Source organism: Ochotona curzoniae, unplaced genomic scaffold, assembly GCF_017591425.1.
Source record: "Ochotona curzoniae isolate NIBS_2020 unplaced genomic scaffold, NIBS_Ocur_1.0 scaffold_274, whole genome shotgun sequence".
NCBI lineage: Eukaryota > Metazoa > Chordata > Mammalia > Lagomorpha > Ochotonidae > Ochotona > Ochotona curzoniae.
The window spans coordinates 5,257,645-5,284,805 of NW_024467101.1; the positions used below are offsets into that span (position 1 = coordinate 5,257,645).

The 27,161-nt window shown below is 46.4% G+C and overlaps 1 protein-coding gene and 1 pseudogene across 3 annotated transcripts in view; both read right to left on the bottom strand.

Annotated features, from left to right (window-relative positions):
- MAPK1 (mitogen-activated protein kinase 1) overlaps positions 1-3,385 on the bottom strand; it is a 68,882-nt gene extending 65,497 nt beyond the window's left edge. For 2 of the 3 annotated variants that reach the window (XM_041003708.1, XM_041003707.1), the window contains exon 1: positions 3,112-3,385. In XM_041003708.1, the coding sequence (XP_040859642.1) occupies positions 3,112-3,227 (116 nt within the window). In that variant the 5' untranslated portion in view covers positions 3,228-3,385. The remainder of the gene's footprint in view (positions 1-3,111) is intronic. The other variant, XM_041003706.1, reaches the window with a different exon arrangement.
- Positions 3,374-26,059, bottom strand: LOC121171864 (annotated as a pseudogene).
- Positions 26,060-27,161: the final 1,102 nt, after the last annotated feature.

Genomic DNA, 27,161 nt, shown 5'->3' on the forward strand with positions numbered 1-27,161 from the left:
GCTACTCCACTCTTGATTCAACTCCAGGGCAGCCGAAGTACCTGGGAAAGCAGCGGAGGATAGTTCAACTGCTTGAGCACTGGGGAGACTCGGATGAAGCTGCTGGCTTCAGATCAGTCCAGCTCTTTGAGGGGAATGAACCAACAGATGCAAGAACATTCTAAGTCCATCTTTCAAACACATGCAACCTTTTAGGCAAACAGCAATCCCAGGGGCAGGAGTTGACAGAGCAGTGAGGATGCCGTTCAGGACAACTGCCCCTCATTCGGGTGCCTGGTTCAGGCCCCCTGCCTGTGATCCCAGCTGGGAGACCCAGTGGCAGTCACGGGCTCCTGGCTTCAGCCTGGACCAGGCCTGGCTGTTGCAGGAGTTTGGGGAGTCAATCAGTGGAGGAAAGCCCTCAGGGGTCTCTCTTCCAGCCTTTCTGATAAACCAGAATAATAAATCGAGGAGATACCCGTTCTGTCATTCTCCCAGGTCTCACATCTTTGCCTCATCCTCCATTCGTGCTCCTGCCTGCCACGATGGGACCTCCCCCCGCCACTCTTCCAGCAACGGCCCTTGCTGCTGATTCTCCACACAGCCCCTCAGCCCTGGAAGGCCGCCACAGCCTCACAGACCCCACCACTCCAGTCGCTGCTCTTCCTGTCGTTCCCACCACTTAAGCCATCTTTTCCAAAAATTCAAAATTGACAAACTGACTGCCTCTTTCAAAAACATTCTTACTTCCCCCACAGCACACACACATTGCTAAATGTGGGGTTTGGAGAGTCCCCGAGGGTTCGCCACCCAAGTGCTTTTCCAGGATTAGATTCTACAGCTCAAGCTGTCACTTGCTTCTATTATCTGCCTGTCCAACTCACACCCACTCTTACAGGCCCAGCTCAAGCCTCGCTCTTCATCTCTACAGCTTCCACACAGCGGTTAGAAAGGGGCTCCGACCAAAACAAAATCCAGAGGAACTTGTTCAAAAACTGGAAAAAAAAAATCTGTAAAACATTAACAAACTTCTGAGTCTTTACAGTAGTGTTTAAAATATTGCTATTCAAAATATTAGTATTTTGATCATAAATCTTCATTCTCCAACACTTATTGATCAGATGCTAATGAATGTGACATACAGAAGATCCAGTCAACACGAGGTCACACCATTACCCTGAAGAGAAAAGGTTATAACCTGGACTCCCAGGATTCAAACATCTCTTACATTTTATTTAGAAAGGGAAAATTGCAGTCAGAGTACTCGGCACTTGAACGGAGGTCAGATAAGTCCATAAGCAGTGACAGACACAGTTCCCTAATCTACATCATTTTCAGATCGGTTCAGCAAGTTTCTTATCAGCTAAGGGAAAAGCATTCTTTCCACTGATCTGTCTTGAAAAGATTTTTCTTCAGTCCCTATTTTAGATCTACTTTTTTAAAGGCAGGGGTCAGAGGACACAGGCAATCCTGAGCCTCTGCTAAGGAGACCCAGCTTCTGGTGGACTTGGCACGGGTGCCACAGCATGAGAGGGATGACAGAGAAGGGACACCCTGGCAGGACTTTCTCCCAGCTAGTCCGAAGGGCCGGATTTCTTTCAAGTCTGACCTGAGTTTTTAAGTTCTCCTTTGGCTTCTAAGCTGTGGACACCTGTCATTCTGTATCCGAGAGAGCATTTGCTCCTTATGGAGTCAAGCAGTCTTTTAAAAACGCACCCTATATTCCTACCGAGCTACGGTAACTGATAAAACATGCCCTTCAAGGCATTTCCAAAATCACCTTCATCTAAATTTGTTTGCATTCTTGAAACACACTTGCACACGGCTCTAAAATGCATTCAAATGCTGGAATTATTGCTGACTCTGTTGAAGGGTGTCCTGAACAGTGCCAGGGCATACAGGATCTCAAACTTTGGTCTCGCTCTCAAGTCTCACACCTTCACTCTGGGACCTCGGAAACAAGGCTTGCACCTGGAAGCACTTCCCCATCGTAACAGAGGGCAAAGGCCATGTTCTCCTCTCTCGTGGTGGCTGTTCAAACAAAATCAAAGCACAGCTTGCAGCAGAGCACTCAGCATGAAACATTCCATAACTGAGCTTACTTCGTTCAACACAAAAGATACTAAGACTCAGGCAGAAGAGCATCCGCTCCTGCCAGTCATCAGCACCAAACAGCAGTCGGCCCGTACAGCTAACACAAACGATACCATCACCATCACTCCATGAATGTTTCAGGGGGATGTGGAGCAACAGGAGGGGAGCCTGCAGGTGACGGCAAAAAAAAAAAAACATCACTTCACTAAAGCTGCAGTACACTGACCGCTAAAACACTAAGAGGGGAAAGGCACCGTCATTAGCCTAAAACGCCTTGGCAGCCTTCACACTGGGTAAGAGAACAGAGCGCGCTTGAGATTGGGGGAGGGTCGGACGAGGCCCAATCCCAAGCAGATCTTTCAGAAACCCAAAGGGATGCTTGCTGCATCTATCTGAAACGCGCACACTGAGATTGATTCGCACCCATTAAAAATAAATAAATAAAAACTTCAAGGCAGAAATCCTCCACCCAATTCCCCCACCCCCTTGTCGCTGACATTGCTTTTTGGAAAACCTGTGCTGCAGCACCAGCAACCCTCTCCAAGACAACGAACCAAAGCAGTCGCGGTGGAGAGGGCTGCCAGAGACTTAATCATCCCGGGGTTCCCCGCACACCCGCCGCCACTAGGCGATCATCTAATGGAATGTGTGGTTCGACCATCACACGCCAAAGACAAGGCCAGGATGTTGGCAAACTGGGGCGCGAGGGACGCTTCCTTTGCTTTCCCGGGGCAGGGGGATGGGGAACTGGGGAGGGTCTGGCCTTGAAACCCAGCCAGAACAAGCCAGTGCAGGCATCCCCTGCACCCCGAGCCTCCGCCCCCTGCAACCTCTCCCTTAGCAGGCAGCGAGGACCGGCCCGGGACGAGCTCCCGAGCAGCAGCAGCAGCAGCAGCAGCAGCAGTTAGCGGCACCTAGACCTCGGGCCTCGGGCTTCGGGGCGCGCCGACCTGCGACCGAACCCCGGGACCAGGGCGGCTGCTGCAGCCCCCGGGCGGTGCAGCGGGCCGGGCCTGCGGACGGGGCGCCGACACTCACCACACCATGCCGTAGGCACCCTCGCCGATGTACGAGAGGTTGGTGTAGCGCGGCCCCACGTCGAACACCTGCCCGCGGACCATCTCCGGGCCCGCGCCCGCCGCCGCCGCCGCCATGTTGGCTGCCGGGCCGCCTCCGCCTCGCTGGGCTCGTCGCTCCGCGGCCGCCGCTCCACTCCCGCCGCGCCTCCCGGAAGGACCGAGTCGCCGCCCGCGCAGCAGCCGCTGCCGCCGACCGGGACACGGGGCAGAAGCGCGTCCGCTCAGCAGAAGGCCGAGAGCTCGCGGCGGCGGCGGCGCTCGGAACCACTGCCTGTCTGACTGACGGGCGGGCCGGCGGGCGGAGGGAGGGGCGCGCCGAGGAGGGCGCCGGGGCGGGGCCAAGAAGCGTGCGTCCCCATTGGCTGCCCGCGGTGAGGGGCGGGGCCTCGCGGGGCTGGCGGAAGCGGCGAGCTGAGGGCGGAGCACTGCGGCGGTGGCGCCGGAGGGCGCGGTCACGTGCGTCCGCGGGTGAGGCGGCTGTGGAGACGCTGAGGGAGAGCGAGCGGTCGGGCGCGGACTCGCCGGGGGCGGGGCATCTGAGAGAATCGGGGTGAAGCGAGTTCGAGACCCGGTCCTAACAGATCCTCACTTGGTGTGAGGAGGAACGCCAGCTGCAGGCACGGGCTTCGGGCCTGTGGGGTCTGTGGCCCAAACTGTAGGAGACTAAATCAGAAACCAGAAATAGTGCATCGGGCCAGGGAAGGTGGGAAACCAAAATGTGAAAATCAAAACGAGAGAAAAGGGGTGGATCTTCTCACCCGAAATCAACTCAGCCAGTATTGCGTATGGGTGGGGCATGTTCTTACAAAGGTATCTTCTAGACACAGACATTATATACTCAAGCTCAGTTATATACTTCATACATCTATGAAGAGATGTAAAGCCGAGAAAAGGGCTTAGAGATGTAGGGGTTGAGACTCTTGAGCAAGACCTTGATGTTCTAGAACATGACCCCCGGATTAGGACAATGGACACAAGCTTGGACAAAGGATATACTGAAATAGGAACCCAAACAAACAAAAACAAAAACGGAATCGCCGAAACTGCAACATCAAGATTTAGAGAAACCGACACAGACACTCTGGGGCTCAAAAATAACCAGTCTGGGCTGCTCCACTTCCCACTTGTGTCTCAGTTTCCTCAGACTCCACAGCGGGTATAACAGTAGTACCCACCTCACAAGCAGGTTGCTCAGAGTAAATGCTACATTATGTACACGGTAAATATTATCTGTTATTGTTATCTACCCCGCCCAAACCTGTTCCACATCTTGAATCTGTGGATAGCATCGCCTTCACCCAGATACTCACGCTGAAGTTAGGCCTTGATCCTCAATAACGTTTTATCTTCCTCCTGACAACCCATACAATCACAAACTCCTGTGATTTCTTTCATTTTTGAGGAATCTTTACAACTCAAAGCATGATCTCCAGAATAGCACCATCAGCTTGTCTGGGAGTTCGTTGGAAATGCAGCCTCCTAGATCCGGCATTGTGGCACTGTAGGTAAGGATGCCCCATGCTACTCCAGCATCCTATGTGAGTGCCAGTTCATGTCCTGGCTGCTCCATTTTATTTTTTATAAAGTTTATTTTTTGATAATTTTTACATATTTGACTAGGGTGCAAAGGGTCAAGGGCTAGAGGAAAGTGGGTGAGACCATTGTTTTCACATTCTCGCTTTTCCTTACTATATCTAGGGGGAGAGGAGAAATGAGGGCAGAGGCCATACCCAGCCTCCCAACCAAACCAGGGTCCCCAATGCGGGGCATGCTCTGAGGATCCTGCTCAAGTGGTTTTGATAATTCAACAATTCTATATTCCTGCCGATCTTGCCACTCTTACCCCATTGAAATCGCTCTAGAATCCATTGACTGACAGTCCACCTTAGAGTCTCTGTTTGTCCAGGTATTCACTGCCAACTCTTGGCCGGGGTAGTTGATTGGTTTGTTCTGTCCTCCATCCTCTGTCATGATACCAAGTGTCCTCTGCAGGCTCCATTGTACTACCATATCTTTCATGTGCGTCTGGATATGCCGTCCACTATTCCATCTAAGCCACTGAGGATGCATGCTCTCCACAATCAAACAATGGAACCTGTAATTCTCTTCATGGTTGGAGCTCTGAGTTCTGTGGTTCAGTTGGGGGGATTCCCAAAGACACCTCATCTGAGGTGATCCCAAGCCTGGTTCTTGTGTGTATATGCCAGGACAGGGTCTGGCACAATCTGTCGTCCAAATCAACCTACACACACACTGGTAGTTGGAATGGTTGGGTCAGTTCTGTCTCCAGCCCTATCTTCTATGCAATCTAGTGGGTATTGCAGTCCAGCCTAATCTTACCCACTGCACATTTGACCCTCACACAAACCAGTAGGGGTTGTAGCCTAATAGGAGTGACCTGCAATAACCCCCACCGGGCCTGCTCCCTACCCTAGTTTCTGTGTTTGCCAGCATGTACAGCAGACTGGCCCAGTCTGTCTCATTATGCTCTTGTACATGTCAATGGGCACTGAAGCCTAGATCACTCCAGCCAGCCTCACTTTCCAGTAGGTGCCAGTGGTCTCCACTCTCTGTCAAGCCATGCCTACCCCTAGTCCTAGCTTCCATGCTCACCAGTGATAGATGCAGCCCATCAGAAAGCTGCCCACTATTTCCCTCACGGGCTCACTCTCACTCATGGATCTTGCATTCTCCAGGTGGTTCTGCAGTTTAGCTTGCTGAACTAGCTAACGCTGCAACAAAGTGCAACCAACCCACACCCACTCTGGCGTATACATGTACCAGTAGGTACAGTCCGCCCAGCCTGGCTTTCTCCCAATCCAACTTACATGCAGGCCAACTGGTGTTGTATCCCTGCCCAACCTGGCCTGCCCCCAATCCCAGCTCTCACACTTTCTGGTAGGAATAGTGGCCAGGAAGAGGAGTCCCCCGTAGCTTCCCTACTGGGTTCACCTGCTCTCCCCTCTGGGTCTCATGTGTGCTAGTTGGGTGCTATGGCCCAGTCTGGCATGGCCAGTCTCACCTTGGCATTTGCCAGTGGGTGCTGTAGCCTGGCCTGGCCCGGCCAGTACCCAATTCCAGCTCATGCTGGTGGGGACTATAGCCTAACCAGCCTAGTCAGCCCACAGTCCCGGTCCTAAGGTGAACTGGCTGGTATTGTGACCCAAGCCAGCATGACCCACACACCATTCTGGCTCTCAGATTTACCACTGGCTGCTCCACTTCTAATCCAGCTCCCTGCTGATGGCCTGGGAAAGGTGATGGAAGACGGTCTATTTATGTCTCTGTCACCCACGTGGAAGACCAGGTTGAAGCTCTTGGGTTCTTTGTCTCCTCCTCTGAATTTCAAATAAATAAATATGTCTTAAAAATGAAAAGGGAAGATGTCTATTCGCTTCTCCTTTCAAGAGGCACCCCACCTGGAAGACATTCCTGGCTACCAGCTTCAAACCATTGCACCCATTTGGGGATGGAGGAGATGGTGAATCAGCAGGTGGAAGATCTCTCTGTCACTCTATATCATTCTGCCTTTCAAATGAAAGCAAGCTTTTAAAAAGATGGTATTTAGCCTCATTAGTCTCTGCTGAGTCAAGCTGGCATGAGCCAGGCTCAAAGTGAACAATCATCTTAAGTATGCTGGCAGCAACATATTTCTGGAAGCATGAAGCTAAGAACATTCTAGAACACTGTGAACCCATACCAGCCTCTACCTAAGACCTGCTCGGAAAGCCAGCTGCCCATCTAGATGTTTTCCTTATTGTGTGACAATCACAGATAAACAAAACATTACAAAACTGGGATTTTGATCCAGGTAATGTCTAAAGAACAAAAAAGTAAACTCCGGCATGATAGCCTGGTGGCTAAAGTCCTCACCTTGAACGTGCCAGGATTCCATATGGCTGCCAGTTTGTGTTCTAACTGCCCCCCTTACCATCCAGCTCCCTGCCTGTGGCCTGGAAAAGCAGTTGAGGACGGCCCAAAGCCTTGGGACCCTGTGCCCGTGTGGGAGACCCAGAAGAAGTTCCTGGCTCCTGGCTTCACATTGGCTCAGATCCAGCTATTGTGGCCACGTGGGGGGAGTGAATCAGTGGACGGAGAGCTTTCTCTGTCTCTCATTCTTTCTGTATATTTGAGTATCCAATTAAAATAAATGAATCATTTAAGAGAGAGAGAGAAAGAGCGTGACCAGGGTGTAGAGGAGCCTGGCGGCAACGTCTATCCAACGCATGGGGATTAACCTGTTGTACCACAACATCATGGTAAGACGAGCAAGCCTGACAGAGAGCACTCTCTCTGACCACAAAGCCACTGCTGTAATAACCCATTATGTCACAAATCTTGGTGATCCATTTACCTGACCCCATCCACTGCCCAAGGTCTCACCTCTCAAATACCATTAACATGTAGCTTTGGATATTTCAATTTGCAAGATGTGATCTTTGCAAGACAAAAATCTGAGCAACACATTTAAAATCCTAGCTAAACGTACTTCTGCTCTTTTGCCTTGTGCAACACAACTAGATTTTTGTAGCAGGGTCTTGATCCCTCTGCACTTGGACACGACTTTAAAAGTGGTGACTCTACACCACTCCACTCCCTTAAGTTCCAGGACTCAGCATGTGGCTCATGGCTCTAAGCAGCAGCACAGCCTGATGGTTTAAAAGATGGACAGGTGGCCTGATAGGCCACTGACACTGTTAGCTCAGAGTCTAGAAGGTAACGGTATTCCTGCTCTGCTGGAGTGATAGGGTAGGGATGTGAATCTGAGAATGCCCTGGAGACGGTTAAACCAGAGTTAGATGCCACAGGGGGAGGCTGCCTTCCGTTGAAGCTCTATAGATTCCTATGTCAATATCCTATAAATTATTGTCAATACAGGTTATATGTCAATATCCTCTTTTTTTTTCACTTGAGTCTTTCGGACTTATTTTTCTGCCACTTTGAAATCATGAGCGTTCTGATGAATGCTTTCCCAGATAAATTCCCTTTTTCTGCAAAAATGGCTCTGAACTATACAATAAATTACTGAGACATGAATCAGAAACTCATGAATGATGAAAAGAGAAAAGGAACTGGCAATGAGCCTTGAAACTTGCTAAAGATAGAGAGCTGAATAAAACCACCTTTCAGCAGAGGATGCCTGATACTGATAAGGTGAAATAATTTGCTGTTGCTATGGCAACACACAAACTGCATAAGAGAAAACTGAGAAAGGAGATTTTTTTTTAAATAAGATTTTTAACCTCAGATTATGTAATGAAAACCAGGGAGGGGGAAAAAAAGAGGATGAGAAGAAAGACATTAATCTATGTTTTAAGATGAGGATCAGGGGCTGGCACCATGGCATAGCACGCTAGGCTTCCTCCTGCAGCACCAACATTCAGATGGACACTGAGCAGGGTCCTGCTGTCTCCACTTCCCATCCAGCTTCCTGTATGTGGCCTCGGAAGGCAACGAAGGATGGTCCAGGTCCCCAAATCCATGAGGGATATCTGGAAGAAGCTTCTGGCTCCTGCCTTTGGACCAACCCAGCTCCAGTAGTTGTAGCCATTGGAGAAATAAATCAGTGGATAGAAAATCTCTCTTTCTCTCTGTCTCTTCTTCTCGCTCTTTAACTCTGTCCTTCAAATTAAAAAAAAAAAGTGACTCTTTTTAAAAGATGATCAAGGTTATTTCAAATTATAATTTCACATGATTTTTCAATGTAAAATGTATATATTATAGTTAATTATGTATATATTATAGTTAATGCATGAAATAGAATTAATTCACACAACAAAAATTAAGAATTTTCCTTTTAAAGTCTTTATTTATTTTTATTGGAAAGGCAGGATCTACAGAGGAAAGGAGAAACAGAAAGATGTGACCGCAATGGCCAGAACTGAGCTGATTTGAAGCCATGAGCCAGAAGCTTTTTCTGGGTCTCCCACATGGACGTAGGGTCCCAAGGCTTTGGGTCATCCTCTACTTTCCCAGGCCACAAGCAGGGAGCTGAATGAAAAGTGGAGAACTTGGGACACAAATCAACGCCCATATGGGATCCTGGTACATGCAAGGTGAGGATTTAGCCACTGAACCATTGTGCTTTGCCGAAGAGTTTTTCTTTTAAAGATTTATTTATTTGAAAGGCAGAATGGCAGAGAGATCCTCCCTCGATTGGTTCACTCTGCAAGTGGCTCAATTAGCTGAGCTAAGCTGAAGCCAGGGGCCAGGAACTCCATCTGGACCTCCTATGTGGATGGAAAGAGCTAAAGCACTTGAGTCATCATCTTCCTGGCACATTAGCAGGCAGCTAGATCAGTAGCAAATTAGCCAGGACTGACTGAAACCAGCATTTTGATATGGGAATCTGTTGCAATACACACACACACACACACACACACACAATCAGGGCACTCTGAGGCAGGCATGGGCAGCTAACAGGCCATGGAGCTCACACAGAGAGAACAGTGAGGAGTCCCTGGGAGGACAGGTGGAAACCATCATCTCTGATAGCATGACCATTTAAATAACACCCTGACCTCCCCGTCCCTACCAGGGGCCCACATGGGTTTGCAATACCCAGCCCCTCATCTCTGTAATGAACGTGAAAAAATTAATGGCTTTGTTATGAAAAGAAGTCATTAAAAAAAAAAAAGACTCCAGTTGAGATGCATGTATTCCACGTTGCAATGCCTGGGCTCTAGAGCAGCTCCACTCCTGAATCCGGCTTCCTGCTAACATAGGGCATCATGGGATACAGCAGTAATGATGGTTTCAATGTTTGGGTTCCCACTACCCACGTAGGAGACTTGGATTGAGTTCCAGGTTCTGGGTTTCACCAACGCAAAAATTTGGGAAGTGGACCAAAGGATGGAAACTCTGCATTTGTCTCACTGTCTAAGTCTCTCAACAAAAAAGAATGAGTAAACCCACTTGTTCCAAAGACAAGCATTTGTTGAAAGACAGAAGTTGCCAGAAGGGATAAACACACACACACACACACACACACACACACACACACACACACACACACACGACCTTTTGTCTTAGTTCATTGGTCACCTTAGCTTGGACACACATATATTGGCCTCAAAGAGTTGTAGAAGCTAGTGTGGAGGGTGGCCCAGGGACAGTTGGTGGCGTCTTTGAAGACATAGAGGCTATAGGCTCCTCAGCCCTGCGCAAACTTGCGAATCACCCGTCTGGGAAAGCCTGGTCAACCAGGGAAAACTCAGCGTTCCTGAGGAAATAGCACAGCTTCAAGTCCGCCTCTGGGGATGTTGTTGGTATTTTAGCAGATTCTGACTGTCCTGCCCACCTGCTGTATTTTTCTCACATGTTTAATGTATAATCTGGAAATATTACTCAGGATGTGGTACTTCTTTTTACGGAATTCACAAGGATTTATTTTTTTTTAAAGATTTATTTGGGTCTAGCACAGTAGCCTAGCGGCTAAAGTCCTTGTCTCGCAGGCGCTGGGATCCCATATGGGTGCCATTCTAATCCCGGCAGCCCCTGCTTGTGGTCTGGGAAAGCAGTTAAAGACAGCCCAAAGCCTCGGATCCTGTGCCCACATGGGAGACCTGGAAGACACTCCTGACTCCTGGTTTCAGATCGGCGCCGCTCTGGCCATTGAGGCCACTTGGAGAGTGAAACAATGGGCAGATCTTCCTCTCTGTCTTTCCTCTTCTCTGTATATCTGCCTATCCAAGAAAAATAAAATAAATCTTAATCTTAGAAAGGCAGATATACAGAGAGGAGGAGCGACAGAAAGAGAAATTTTCCATCTGTTGGTTCACTCCCCAAATGTCTGCACTAGCCAGAGAAGAGCCAATCTGAAGCCAAGAGCTTCCTCTGAATTTCCCACATGGATGCAGAGTCCCAAGGCTTTTAGCCATTCTCTACAACTTTCCCAGGCGCAAGTAGTATGCTGGATGGGAAGTGGAGCAGCTGGGATATGAACTGGGATCCTGGCACTTGCAAGGTGAGGATTATCCACTGGGATATCACACCGGGCCGCAAGGGTTCATTTCTGATGTGGACACAAGGATGAGAAACAACGCACCAAAATGTGTTCTATCCAGATGTAAGCACAAATGAAACAAAGTGGCATGTTAATCAATTTTTTTGAGAGATTTAAAAAAAATTAGGGACCTACAGAGTGATATAGTGGATAAAGCTGCAGACTATAATGCTGGAATTCCATATAAATACAGGTTCTAGTCCTGGCTGCTTCATTTCTGATCCAGCTTCCTGCTAATGGCATGGGAAAGCAGCAGGAAGATAATTCCAATCTTTAGGCCCCTGCTCCAATGTGGGAGACCTGGAAAAAGCTCTGAGCCGCTGGCTTCAATCTGAACCAGTCCTGGCTATTGTTACCACTTGAGCTGAACTGAACTGAACTGATCCAAAGCCAGGAGCCAGGAGCCTCTTCCAGATTGCCCATGGTCCCAAGCTTTTGGGTCGTCCTCGACTGCTTTTCCAGGCCACAAACAGGGAGCTGGATGGGAAGTAGAGCAGCCAGGACTTGAACTGGTGCCCATATGTGTACCTGGTGCATGCAAGGTAAGGATTTAGCTGCAGGCCCAGAAGCAAGCAGTTCTAGGGCACCAGTTCAAATCCTGCCTGCTCTGTTTTCCAATCCAGCTTCCTGCTAATGCACCTGGGAAGATGGAGGGAAGTGGTCCAGGTACTTGGGTCCGTGTCACTCAGATGAAGACCCAGATTGAGTTCCTGGCTTTAGCTTGGCAGCCCCAAACACTGTGGCCATGTGGGAGGTAAACCAGTGGATAGAAGATATCTTTCTCTCTCCCTCTCTGTTACTCTGCTTTTCAGAGCAATAAGAAGATAGTCAAACTGAACAACATTATGAACTAATTGGACCTAACAGATGTAAATAGGAGAGTTCACCCAAGAGCAACATGATACACATTCTTCTCAAGTGTCAATATAACATTCTCCCTCACAGACCATATGTCAGGCCACTGAGCAAGTCTTGCTAAATAATAAATGTTTGGAGTTATTCAAAACATCTTTTGAAGTCACAGTGGAATGAAACTAGAAATAAATAACAGATGGAAAACTCACAGCCATGTAGAAAGTAAGCACCATTCCCTTTATTAAAAAACAAAAACAAACAAACAAACAAAACCCACAGTGGGCCCAGTGTGGTAGCCTCACCTTGCATGTGTGGGTATTCCATATGGGAGCCAGTTCGTATCCTGGCTGCTCCACTTCCCTTCCAGCTCTCTGCTGTGGCATGGCAAAACAGCCGAGGATGGCCCAAGGCCTTGGGACCCTGCACCTGTGTGGGAGATCCAGAAGAAGCATCTGGTTCCTGGCTTCAGTTGGGCTTAGCACTGATCCCTTGGAATCGAAGGGGACACCCTGCAGGGTTGTGTTTGCCATTAGTGAGCGCACGACCCAGAATGGGGGTCGGAGATCTCCACTGGACTCGACTGCAGTGTCCCTCGACAAGGGCGTGGACTGGATCTGGGGTGTGCCGGAGTGAGTTAGACTTCAGCAGCTGCAGGTGCTCATGAGAGCCAGGCTGGGTGTAGGATAGGCTGGGCTAGGTCTCTGCCCCAACTGAATCACATGAGAGCTGTGTCTGAACTTGGACCAGGTGTGGCTGGGCTGTAGCACCCAAGAGTAAGACATGGAATGGGTGTGTGTCGCTTGGACAAAGTCACTGTTTCTGTCAGGACAGGAGGTGGACCGAGTCAGGCTGGGCCAAGTACCCACTGGTGTGCAGTACCTCTGCTTGGCTCATGGAGGCTGATTTCTTGAACATTCTTCTTTCATGTGAGACAAGAATCAGGGTTGCCTTCATCATTCACATCAAGTTCCCTATGACAATGGGATGGATAAGAAACAATGCTCTTGGGCCCGGCGCCGTGGCCTAGCAGCTAAAGTCCTCGCCTTGAACGCGCCCGGGATCCCATATGGGCGCCGGTTCTGATCCCAGCAGCTCCACTTCCCATCCAGCTCTCTGCTTGTGGCCTGGGAAAGCAGTCGAGGACGGCCCGAAGCCTTGGGACCCTGCACCTGTGTGGGAGATTCAGAAGAGGCTCCTGGCTTCTGGCTTTGGATTGGCTCAGCTCCAGCCGCTGCGCTCACTTGAGGAGTGAATCATCGGACAGAAGATCTTCCCCTCTGTCTCTCCTCCTTTCTGTATATCTGACTTTCCAATAAATAAATAAATCTTAAAAAAAAAAAAAGAAAGAAAGAAACAATGCTCTTTTCCATAGAAAGCACAGAGCTTTAGGCCCAGAATATTTTTAGACACTCACAAAATATTTGTATTTATTTGCTAAATCAGTATAAAAATTGAATAAAATCGAAAGAACTGCTTAACTACATAATCAAATCCAACCTGGAATTATTAACACTGTAATCATACAGTGTACTTTAAAAAAAAAAAATCCTTTGTGTCTACTTGAAATGCGGTGAGAGACAGAGAGAGAAGCAAATGCACTCCAACACGGCTGTCACAGGGCTGGGCCAGGCTGAAGCTAAGACATCATCACTCCATCTATATTTACATGTGGTTGGCAGGGAAACACGGGCCATGGAAACCGACCACCAGAGACTCAGTAGACACTTGTGGAAAGGAAATAGCATTTCATTATTCAGGAGGAAGCCAGCACGTATCATCCCAAAAAGGCTTGACCTCAATGGTTGATGAATTAAAGTTTGTATAAAGCACTTGCATAAGCGATTTTTAGCACTAGTAGAGGCGAGTGGGATGAACGAATGAGGTAAAGCCACAGGGATTAGCATAGGGGATACTACAATCCTGAGTACTTCCTGAGTCAATATTTCCTGAACTCCTTTTTGATTCTTGACATTCTTGTCTTTACCTGGCTTTGGGACCCCGCACCCACGTAGGAGACTCAGAAGTAAGTTTCTGCCTTCTGGCTTCGGATCAGCTCAGCTCCAGGTGTTGCAGCTACCTGGGCAGTGTAGTAGCAGACAGAAGATCTTTGTCTCTCCTTCTCTTTGTGAATCTGCCTTTCCCATAAAAATCAATAAATCTTAAAAAAAAAAAAAAAAAGAAAGATAGGAAGAAAAGAAGAAAGAAAGAAAGAGGAAGCAAGCAAGCAACTACCACATAATTCAATGGTTTCAAACAACTTCCGTTTAGGTGCTGCCAGTTTGACAACATGACTCGACTAGTCTTGCCTGTCTTTCCTGGGCTGCTCACGTGGCTGCAGGCATTTAGAAATTTGGGGGCAGAGTAAGGCGGTAGGATAGGGGCGATCATTACCTCCAACAGTTAAGATTCTGCCAACTTAGGGTTCTTCTATTTCCTATCAGAGTGCCTGGGCTTGAGTATCAACATTGTTCCTGATTCCACTCTTCTTCCAGTTTATACTCTGAGATTCTGCCAGTTTACACCCTGGAGCCAGCAGTGGCTCCAGGGCTTGAGTCCCTGACATCCATGTGCAAGATTCAGGTGGCATTCTAGACTCCTGACTTCAGCCTGGTCCAGCGCTGGTGAAACTAAAGCCCGGTAATGTAAACACGTGCCCAGACCCATGCCCTTCCCGTAGCCCTGTGTCCTTCTCTGTCTCCTTTATCATGAGATGTCCTCCCTGCCTTTATTCAGGAGTCATTTGACTCTCCAATAGATTAAAAAAAAAAAAAAAAAAAACAACGAATAGCTAGTATTATCTGGAAAGAAATCCTGTAACTGAATTTAAATAACGCTCCCATCCCTGCCCCCAGACCATTGCAAATTCCCTAAAGAACGTGGGATCCGCCTCCAAACATGTACACATCTCTCAGCCCCAAATATCTGTCTATAAAAACTTTCACCCATAATTCCTCAGGGAGCCTGGGAATGAAGCAAGCGACGCCTGGTTCCTTGCCCTGCACTTTGCAAGAACACCTACTTTCTTCCACTACCATAACCTCAGCAATTGGGTTCCTGTGCATCAGCTGAGTGGGCACAGATTTGGGGTTCTACAATAGCGTCTCCAACCAGTTTGGGATACTGTTTAGTGACGGCTGGTGACCAGGAAGGGAATACGGTGCTGAACGTGCTTTTTGCAGTGGTGCAATGGCCCCGGCCCACCGTCATCCCTAGAGAGTATGCAGCAGCCTGAGCACTTGTCTCAGGCTCAGTCCCAAAAGATTCATTACTGACCAGGTGTTGCTATTCTAAGGCACTTGTGAGATTGGGAAAAAAAAAAAAACAGGACTTGGATTCAGTTTAAGATCTAGAGACATCTTTGGGCCCGGCGCGGTGGCTCAAGTGGTTAAGTCCTCACCTTGCACGCCCGGGATCCCATATGGGCGCCAGTTCTAATCCCGGCAGCCCCGCTTCCCTTCCAGCTCCCTGCCTGTGGCCTGGGAAAGCAGTCGAGGACGGCCCAAAGCTTTGGGAACCTGCACCCGCGTGGGAGACCCGGAAGAGGCTCCTGGCTTCGGATCGGCATAGTATCGGCCCGTTGCGCTCACTTGGGGAGTGAATCATCGGACGGAAGATCTTCCTCTCTGTCTCTCCTCTCTGTATATCCGCCTTTCCAATAAAAAATAATAAAAATAAATCTTTAAAAAAAAAAAGATCTAGAGACATCTTTGGTGGACAAAGATTTCATTCGCGATGATACCAAGGTAATATCTCTTCTGGTCCAGGGAAATATCTCTCATGCTAATTTGGTTGGTTGGTGTGGTTGAATATTGTTTTAAATAATGTCTTCCCTTTGGGAGCTAGAGTGAGAGCACTGTCTTGAGATTTAGTTCAACTGTGATTGGACATTGGATTAAAAGACTGATCCTATTTTGGAGTTAGAGATGGCTGCCTTGAGAAATTGCTTTGTAACTGGCCAAACTTGCTTTGTAATTCAGCTCAATGGGTCCAGTGCCAAGACATAACAACGGGTGAGCAGAAGCAACTCTAGCAGTGCCCTAGGGTATATTTTTGAAAAATTCAGAAATTTTACTTTAAATCTATGGAAGAAAGGAAGCTGTTTGGGGACTGGTGGGATGGCTCAAGTGACCAACTCTTACTTGGGACCCTGCAACTACCTGGGAGATCCAGGAGAGGCTCCTGGCTTTAGATCAGCTCAGCTTTGGCCATTGTGGCCATCTGGGGAATGAATCAGTGAATGGAAGATCTTTCTATCTCTTCTTCTGTCTATAAATCTACGCTTGCAATAAGATAAATAAATCTTTTTTTTAAAGCTGCTTTAAAATAACACTGCTTGGCCTCAGTTCTATCTGAGATTGAGAAATGGCCACTTAATAGATTTTTGCTTTACGTCTTTCTTTCCAGCTAGAGTTGCTTCGTGAAAAGAAGACGAACGGTCCTTACATGCCAGCATTATACTGCTATAGCAGATTCAGTCAGTACAGGGTAGCTCACAAAAAATAAACCAATCTAAATGCTTGTTGGTTAAGATGCCTTAAGTAACTGTTAGTCTGTTTTAAATTTGTTAAAAAAAATAAATTTGAAACACTTCAAACTTGTTAGCATGTATTTGTGCCTGTGCTTACTGGTCAGAAAATATTATCCTTACTAGTTATTTGGAATTATAACAATGTAATTTTACCTAAAAATAAATCATTTAGGGCCTGGCGCCGTGGCCTAGCAGCTAAAGTCCTCCTTTGAACATGCCAGGATTCCATATGGGCGCCAGTTCTAATCCCGGCAGCCCCATTTCCCATCCAGCTCCCTGCCTGTGGCCCAGGAAAGCAGTCGAGGACGGCCCAAAGCTTTGGGACCCTGCACCCGCGTGGGAGACCTGGAGGAGGTTCCTGGCCCCTGGCTTCGGATCAGCACAGCACCAGCCGTTGCGGTTACTTGGGGAGTGACTCATCGGATGGAAGATTTTCCTCTCTGTTTCTCCTCCTCTCTCTATATATATCTGACTATGCAATAAAAATAAATAAATCTTTTTTAAAAAAGATTTATTTTTATTATTTTTTTATTGGAAAGGCGGATATACAGAGAGGAGAGACAGAGAGGAAGATCTTCCCTCTGATGATTCACTCCCCAAGTGAGCGCAATGGCCGATGCTATGCCGATCCGAAGCCAGGAGCCTCTTCCTGGTCTCCCACGCGGGTGCAGGGTCCCAAAGCTTTGGGCCGTCCTCGACTGCTTTCCCAGGCCACAGGCAGGGAGCTGGAAGGGAAGAGGGGCTGCCGGAATAGAACCGGCGCCCATATGGGATCCCGGGCGTGCAAGGTGAGGACCTTAACCACTTGCGCCACGGCGCCAGGCCCAAAAATAAATAAATCTTTAAAAAATCATTTGGGGGATGGCTTAATACTGATTGTTGTGTTCTGTGTACTAAGTGCAATGTACTAGCTTACAGGGTTTTTGTTAACAGGAAAATTATTTGAAATGGTAGATGTGTTGTGGGATGTGAGAGAGATGCCAGACAGATCCAGGATGTATCAAGGAGTCTTTATAAACCAAGCCTGGTGAGGGCAGTGCCCACTAGAATTTAGCAAATGACACGTCTACATGGCAGTCCAGTCTGATTGGAAATCCTGAGAGAAACAAAGGGTAATTCCTATAAAGCTCATCCATTAAACTGAAGACCTGTGTTCCAGCTTCCCCAACAAAATAAAACAACTGGGACACACACACAAAGCTGCAAACATTCCTCTTTTCCTGGCTTCTCTGCCCACGCTCCGTTATTGCGAGGCCTCGCCTCTCCTGGAACTCTTGAAAATATAAAGCATCTTAGCATTTATATTTTCTCTGAGTCTCCCCAAGCAGTGAACAGAGAGTGAGGAATGCAGACATACGGGGGACCATCTCTGTCCGCAGACTATTCGCGGGAAGCCAGAGATGGAGCAGGTGCTGAGGGAGGCCAAGAGGCAGAGTACAGGAGCTGTGGAAGCATACAACCAAGACAGAAAGCCCTTCCCTACCATGGGCCTTTATGGGGGCTTGGGGGACGAGTGGTTCCACGTAATGAAATACTGCTCCATCTCAGTGATCATAGGTCAGGGTCATTTGCCTCCCAGGTGGGCAAACAGGATTATGTGGGTACGGGCGGCCTGGCTCCCTAGATTGTGATTCTGAACTTGCTGCCTAACACAGCAGATACCCTTGTCTGACATATGCTTCCTAAGCATCTAGGTACAATCAGGCTGATTAAATTAGGCAATGGTAAATGAGGTGAATGTTCCTAAAAATAATTGTAAGTCTCTTAGCCTCCTAATTTGTTTCAAAGATTTATTTTATTTTTATTGGAAAGTCAGATAAACAGAGAGGAGGAGAGACAGAGAGGAAGATCTGGCCGTTGAGTCACTCCCCAAACGGCTGCAACGGCCAGAGCTGAGCCCATCTGAAGCCAGCAGTCTCTTCCAGGTCTCCCACATGGGTGCAGAGTCCCAAGACTTTGCTCTGTCCTAGGCTGCTTTCCCAGGCCACAGGCAGGAAGTTGGATAAAAAAAAACAGGGCCTCTGGGACACGAATCGGCACCCATAGAGGATTCCGGCACATGCAAGGCGAGGACTTTAGCTCCTGGGCTACCGTGCTGGTCCCAGTCTCCTAAATTCTAAGAACTATTTGTGTTACTTACGAACACAAATAGGTCATATATGGCAAAAGATTGAAGAATATGTAAAGGTACCTGAGTTTCACATTTGATAAGTTCATTTATTTAGAAAATGTCTTAATTTGGTGAGCCTTAAAAAGATTTATTTATTTTTGGACCCAGCATGATGTCTCAGGGACTAAATCCGCGCCTTGCACACGCTGTCCCATATGGGCACAGGTTTGTTTCTTAGCTGCTCTACTTCCCATCCAGCTCCCTGCTTGTAGCCTGGGGAAGCAGTAGAGAATGGCCCAAAGCCTTGGGATGCTGTGCCCATGGGAGAGACCTAGAGGAAGCTCCCAGCTTCAGCTCAGAACTGGCCATTGCAGCCACTAGGGGAATGAACCAGCAGACGGAAGATCTTTCTGTCTCTCTTCCCTGGAAATCTACCCTTGCAATAAAAATAAATAAGTAGCTAATTAAAAATCTTTACAGTATTTTACAAATGATTTATTTTTATTGGAAAGGCTAATCATTTACAGAGGGTGGGAGCCAGGGAAAGATCTTCCATCACTGTTACATTCCCCAATGGCCAAAATGGACAGAAATGATCCAATCAGAAGCCAGGAACCTGGAGTTTCTTCCAGGACTCCCATATTGGTGTAGGGTCCCAAGGCTTTGGGCCGTCCTCTACTGCTTTCCCAGGCTACAGGCAGGGAGCTGGATGGAAAATGGAGCATCCTGGACACAAACCAGCACCTATATGGGATCCTGTCACTTGGGAGAGGATTAGCTAGCTGAGCCATTGCACCAAGCCCAGATTGGAGAATTTTAAAGGGTTATTTAAAAATGTAAATAGCTGAAGGAAAGCGATTTCAAGCATAAAAATGTGTTCTTGGTGAGAAAACTAATGAAATAAATGAATTTTTGAATAAATGAAGTACATTGGGAAATATTTCAGGCTACAGGAGAATTGGTACATTATTAGACTGTAAAGGGGAAAACACAACAAAATAATTAAAGGTTTTAGTATTTTAGTGAAAGGATTGGAAAAATCACAGAATATTTGAGAGAAATATCTACTCAGGTTTATGTGTGATAAAATTTAATATACTTATGGGTATGTTTTATGCACTTTCAAAAAATTCACATTTTTATTGCCCATTGTCTAAAAATTTAGCATGAAAACCTAAATGTATACTGGTGTTAAGGGAAATTTGATGTAAAAGATGACAACAGGGACCAGTGTGGTAGCCTAGTGGCTAAAGTCCTTGCCTTACCTATGCCAGCATCCCGTAAGGGTGCCACTTCATATCCCAGCTGCTCCACTTCCTTTCCAACTCCCTGATTGTGGCCTGGGAAAGCAGTTGAAGATGGACCAAGTCTTGGGATCCTGCACCATGTTGGAAACCCTGAGGAGGCTCCTGGCTCCTGGTTTCAGATTAGCTCAGCTCTGGTCATCGCAGCCACTTGTGGAGTGAACTAGCAGACAGAAGATCTTTCTCTCTGTCTCTCCTTCTCTCTTTAAATCTGCCTTTCTAATAAAAAAGAATCTTTTTTTTAAAAGTGATAACAAACTAGGTTCTTCTCTTAGATGGAAGAAAAATTTTTATTTGGAAAATTTCAGTGTGCAAAGCAAGAATTATTGAAATGAGAGAATGGCCTTAGGTGTCCCTGTGGCCGCACGAGCATCAGTTGGATTGGCACAGGCTGTCAACTGTCTGCCCCTACATTCTCTGCTAATGGATGAGGTTTATTTATTTTTCCTTCAGGTAGAACATGCTATGAAGACTGTGGAAAATAGTAGCTGTTGGAATCAGATGTGAAGACGGTGTTGGAATGACAGTGCAGGGGTTGTTGGCAGGTGCCCACTCTTTAGTAGACAATGCAAGAGAAGTTTCCAGCTTCGGATATAACTCTGGGTGTTAGATCCCACTGAATTGTCCTGCAAGGGCACGGCGCGACAGGTTAGTGGCTAAATCCTCACCTGCGTGTGCCGGGATCCCATACGGATGCCAGTTTGTATCCCGGCTGTGCCACTGCCCAACTGGCTCCTTATTCTGGCCCGAGAAAGCAGTTGAGGATGACCAAAAACCTTGGGACCCTGCACCCACGTGAGAGACCCAGAGGAGGCTCGTGGCTTCACAGCAGCGCAGCTCCGGCCATTGTTGCCACTTGGGGGGTGAGCCAGCTGACAGAAAATCATTCTCAATCTTGCCTCTTTGTAAATATGTCTTTCCAATAAAATAGATAAATCTTTTTTTTTTTTTTAATTAAGTCTTGCAGAGTGGCCATGTGCATCCTTGATTACAGACTATAGTGCTGTGAGAACTTCTGGCTGCAACTTCGTGTTAGGATCTCACAGTGTGAATGATGGCTCACAGCTTTATAGGATTGACCCGTTAAATGTTTCATACGGTTATGGAGGCTGTGCCATTGGCACAGTCAGGCAAGCTGCAAAGACATCAATAGAAAAACCCCAGATCAAAGAAATGACCTGCCATGATGGTAATGAAGATGCCAAAATAATTTACATAGCACGTGATTAAGTTAAGGATAAAACTTTTGGAACTAGAGCCCAGCTGGGTGGGCTGGTGAATTCACTAAAGGAAAACATGAAATTGTTCCAAAAGGCATAAGGAAAGAAGCAAAGGAGTAGGCCAAGGAATCTTTGAAGGAAAAAGATGAATCAGATGAGAACAATATGTAGCAATTTATTTCAGTGGGTCTCGCATGGTGACTCCATTGTCTAAATCTTCACCTTGCAAGCCAGAGGAATGGTTTCTCAAAGTTATAGTTATTCTTGGTGGAAATGTCCTAGCACTGGAGTTTCTTCTTTTGGTGGAAGACAATGGATTTTGCCTTCACTTTCCTGTTGTTAACATCCACCTGGTTACTGCGCAGCACAGTGGGACTGTTCTCCCATATCCACACCAGGTCTCTCGGTCAGGTGACAAGTTCTTGTAGGTCACTCAGGACGTCACATCAAACATGATGATGGCACACTGGCCTTGGGTGTAGTAACCATCCTGCAGGCTGCTGAACTCCTGGCCAGCTGTGTTCCAGATTTGAGCTTTATGAGTTCTTGGGTCGCTGTCGAATATGAGCAGGTAGACCTCGATGCCCAGCATGGCTGAATACATCCAGTATTCAGTTCACTAGTCAAGTGGCACTTCACAAAGATGATCTTCCCAACGCCCCTGTCACTGACCAGCACCAGTCGGAACTGCACTTGGGCTCTTCCTATGTAGCCATCGTGGTCTTGTCTTCTGCAAATGTCTCAAGGCCCATCTGACTCAAATTTTATATTTTTACTTTTTTTTTTTTAAAGCGATATGGATCAACTAAGACAGACAACAGTGACAGGAGGACCAACCATGAATTCTGCAAAAGTGCCAGTTCAGGTGAGGCGCTTGGAAAGCTGAGAGCCGCTGGCCTGTTTAATGTTATTGTCTGTTTGAGGGCATGCCGACCTTGGTAACTTTCGCTTTGTCTGCCGAGATGTTATTGCTTTTAAATTTAACAGATAACTCCCTGTGGCCACCCTGCTGCTGTGCACGTAGCATGATTTTTTTGTGTATTCACTTTAACTATAAAAACACTGTTTTTCCTTCCCTTCAGTGCTGCCCTGTTCCACAAAACATTAATTTTCCTTGAAAGGGTCAAAACTCTGTGTTCTGATATTACACTATTCGGCACATGTACTTGGGCTTGACTGGCAGAGGAAAATCAAGAAGTTATTGGAGGAAAAATTAAGAGGCTACTGAAATTCCAGCTGGGATGCATGAGGTAAGTGACTCTTGGGATACCATGGGAAACTCATCTTCAGTTGGAGGATGGTACATAAGCCTTTGACAGGGTCTTTTTAAGGGCTCAGGAGTAAAAATCCCTCGAGTGTCCATACGAGGATCTCCTCTCACTTGTAAGTAAGCACTGTGAGTGGTTTCATCCAACTGTGTTAAACTATAAACTGTGGCAGAAAATACTATGGGCTTTAAGGAGAGCTCAAAAGCAGGAAGAAATGTTACCAGTTAAAGTTTGGATGCTGTGTTCAGTGAGAAGCATGAACTTTTTAAAAAAATTATTATTATTATTTTTAAAGATTTATTTATTTTTTATTACAAAGTCAGATATACAGAGAGGAGGAGAGACAGAGAGGAAGATCTTGCGTCTGATGACTCAATCCCCAAGTGACTGCAATGGCCGGTGCTGAGTCGATCCGAAGCCGGGTACCAGGAACTTCTTTCCGAGTCTCCCACACGGGTGCAGGGTCCCAAAGCACTGGGCCGTGCTCGACTGCTTTCCCAGGCCACAAGCAGGGAGTTGGATGGGAAATGGAGCTGCCAGGATTAGAACTGGCAAACATATGGGATTCCACTGCTTGCAAGGTGAGGACTTCAGCCGCTAAGTTTCCATGCTGGGCCCCAACTGCTAATTCAATTAGCCTAACAACAATGTCTTATTCCTGTGGACTGGGAAAATCTTGCTAAGACAGTCCTGGAAGCAAGAGCATACATGCAGCTTCGTACATGGTAAGAAGATGAGGCTAGCGTCCAAGAACAGAAAAATGAGATTCAAAATCCCCCCTGTGCATATACCAGCTGAACAATTAGGGGCAGGACAACGGAACAGAGGCTCAGTTTAGATATGATGATCAGGTAATTAATCAGGTTAAACACTGTGTATTAGGAGCACGGCATAAGGTCCAAGAGCCTGGACAGACTCTCTTCTCATTTGTAAAAATGACCCAAGGAAATAAGAAACCGTAAGTGGATTTCATAGCTGAGCTAAAAGCTGTGCTACAAAATGAGGATTTCTCAACCAGATGTCCAAGATTTACTTTTACAAACCTTGGCTTACGAAAATGCAAATTCTGCATGCCAATGTGCTTTGTATCCAATTAAGGCTGCTTGGGGGCTGTACGACCGATTATGTAAGGATCTGTATGGATATAAGATCAGAGTCCTACAAGGCTAGTTTATTATCTGCAACTCTAAAGCCCTAGGCTAAGGCAGAATTTACTTAAATATTATAATTGTGACAAATTGGGATACACTCAGATTGTAGGAAAAAAAAAAAAAAACACCCAGACATCTGGTGAATAAGTTATGGGTTATCTAAAGGCCTGGCATAACATTGAAGCTTTCAAACATCCTGCCTGCCTGGCAACACTTAAAACCTTTATTATTCAAAAACAAATGGGTTCTAAATGTTTTCATTGTGGCAAGCTCAGACACCTTCAATAACAATGCCGAGCATCTATTTTAACTCAAAAAATATGGCACTAATACCTCTAAAGACCATTTTCCTAAAATGCCAAAAGAGTCTATATTGGACAAAAGAATGTATATCCAAAATTGATTGTGATGACTGATGCCCGTGTCCAGGAAATTCCTGCCAGGACCAGCTCTGGGTCCCAAATAATCAGAGGTTTGCAAAAACACCAATATCTGGGCCCGGCAGCATGGCCTAGTGGCTAAAGTCCTCACCTTGAACGCACTGGGATCCCATATGGGCATATCAGTTCTAATCCCGGCAGCTCCACTTCCCATCCAGCTCCCTGCCTGTGGCCTGGGAAAGCAGTCAAGGACGGCCCAAAGCTTTGGGACCCTGCACCCGCGTGGGAGACCCGGAAGAGGTTCCTGGATCCTGGCTTTGGATCAGTGCATAGCATCAGCCATTGCGCTCACTTGGGGAGTGGATCATTGGACGGTAGATCTTCCTCTCTGTCTCTCCTCCTCTCTGTATATCTGACTTTCCAATAAATAAATAAATCTTAAAAACAAAAAACAAAAAAAACACCAATATCCTATCCAGTTTGTACCTATACAAGATTTATAGACTTAAAACCTGCTACTGTTGGAAGTGCTAATTACATATGCACTGATTCTGTTTCATTAAGTTCTCACTGTTTAAAATTAACAAAGATTATGGGCCCAGCGCGGTGGCACAAGTGGTTAAACGTCCTCGCCTTGCATGCCCGGGATCCCATATGGGCGCCGGTTCTAATCCTGGCAGCCCCGCTTCCCTTCCAGCTCCCTGCCTGTGGCCTGGGAAAGCAGTCGAGGACAGCCCAAAGCTTTGGGACCCTGCACCCGCGTGGGAGACCCGGAAGAGGCTCCTGGCTTCGGACCGGCATAGTATCGGCCCGTTGCGCTCACTTGGGGAGTGAATCATCGGACGGAAGATCTTCCTCTCTGTCTCTCCTCTCTGTACATCCGCCTTTCCAATAAAAAAAAATAATAAAAATAAATCTTTAAAAAAAAATTAACAAAGATTATGATCTTACTTTAAAAATATTTAGATACTAACTCTATGCCAATAGTTAAATGTAATCTATATTGTTTCACGAAAGGAGATTCTACTTTTAACCTGCATTTTAAGCCTTCTTGACATACTTGACAGGCATCTAATAATTCAAGTTTCAGATTTCGGGACTTTGGTGTTTCTAATGAGGCCTCCTAAAAATATCGAAGAAATTTATCTCTTGGGCCCGGCGCGGTGGCGCAAGTGGTTAAAGGTCCTCGCCTTGCACGCCCGGGATCCCATATGGGCGCCGGTTCTAATCCCGGCAGCCCCGCTTCCCTTCCAGCTCCCTGCCTGTGGCCTGGGAAAGCAGTCGAGGACAGCCCAAAGCTTTGGGACCCTGCACCCGCGTGGGAGACCCGGAAGAGGCTCCTGGCTTCGGATCGGCATAGTATCGGCCCGTTGCGCTCACTTGGGGAGTGAATCATCGGACGGAAGATCTTCCTCTCTGTCTCTCCTCTCTGTATATCCGCCTTTCCAATAAAAAAATAATAAAAATAAATCTTTAAAAAAAAAAAGAAATTTATCTCCCATTTTATAGAGACAACATGAGATTATATTAAATATTATATTAATAGGACAACACGGATTATATTTAAAACAGCGTCAAATAACAACTGGGACAAAATTTTATTCTATCAAAATACTACTACTACAGATGTCTAAAAAATGACAGAAGTCTAATTAAATTTTGTGTACTTTCAAGAGCTTCAGAACAGATGAAGCCTATTAGTAAAATGTAGACGAAAAATCCAGAAAAAGACAAATATTTACAGTTTTGTAAAATGTGCCCAGATTGTCTAATGCATATCTTTGAGGATAACTTATATTACTGAGAAAGCTGAGCTATCGTTCTTCAGTTTAATGGATACATTTCACAGTGATGACCATTTTTTTCATCTCAGCATTTTAATTCAGAATGAACTATCATGGTTGACTCTTCCCTTGCTAATTTCTAGTGGACACTGCTATTACAAAGCTTGGTTAATAAAGACTCTTTAGTAAATCCTATTTATATCTGACATAATCTCTCTTGCAACATTTTAGAAGCCTCAGTCAGAAGGCAGTGGCCATCCTGTGTTCTGGAACCTTCGCTTGGTAGTCTGGGGGGCCACCATGATGACTAATACGGCCACAGCTGCCAATCCTGGCTTCCTGGCTCACAGGACTTCAACTGACCTTTAGCTACATAGCAGGTACCTCACCACCTGATGTTTGTTTTGAATACTCATCAGGGACTTAAGAGGGCTGGACGCAGCACAACTTCTTGAGTGAGGGTCCATACGAGATGTTATAGCCCATTAGGTTTCTAAGTCGTGTGAGTGTGGTGCCCATCCATGTCTGTCTTTTCGTTAAAATTGCTAAGCTTAACAGGTCCAGTGTCAAGATAACTTGTAATTAAGACTCTATTCTTGCAACGTCCTAGGATGTGTTTTAGAAAATAAAAAGGGGTATATTTTTTAAAAGATTTATTTTATTTTTATTGGGAAGTCAGACATACAGAGAGGAGGAGAGACAGAGAGGAAGTTCTTTTGTGTGCTGATTCACTCCCCAAGTAGCTACAAAGGCCAGAGCTGAGCTGATCTGAAGCCAGGAGCCTGTAGCCTCCTCTGGATCTCCCACGTGGATGCAGGATCCTAAGGTTTTGGGCTGTCCAGGACTGCTTTCCCAGGCCACAAGTTGGGCTGCTGGGACGTGAATTGATGCCCATATGGGATCCTGACATGTGCAAGACGATGACTAACTACTTGGTTACTATACTGGGCCCTAAATCTTAGTTTTATGCCATTCTTTTCCAGTTAGAGCTATTTGAAAATTAAAAAAACAAATTGTCAGTATACATTATCGTCTATGTTCACTGGTCAGGAAATACTACACATTTTATTTATTTTAAACTAAGTTTTAGAGCTTTCTGTAGCAAAAAAAAAATTTAAAGAACATATGTAGGTAATCAAATTGACCAACTAAATTATCCTAGTTATCCTTAAAATGAATCTTGGAAGAAAACAGAGTCAGTGTATTTATCTTATACAATGGAAAGACGCATGCATGCTAAGTCTGATTTAATGTAAAGAAGATGTTGCAAAGAATTTATTTTATAAATTTTAAGGAGATACAATTAAACATATTTCCCTTGATTTTTTTTTTTTCCTGAACACTTAGGATCAACATGGTGCTTTTAGAGCTCAGTTGTTGGTAAGTGACTGAGGCACAGATGTC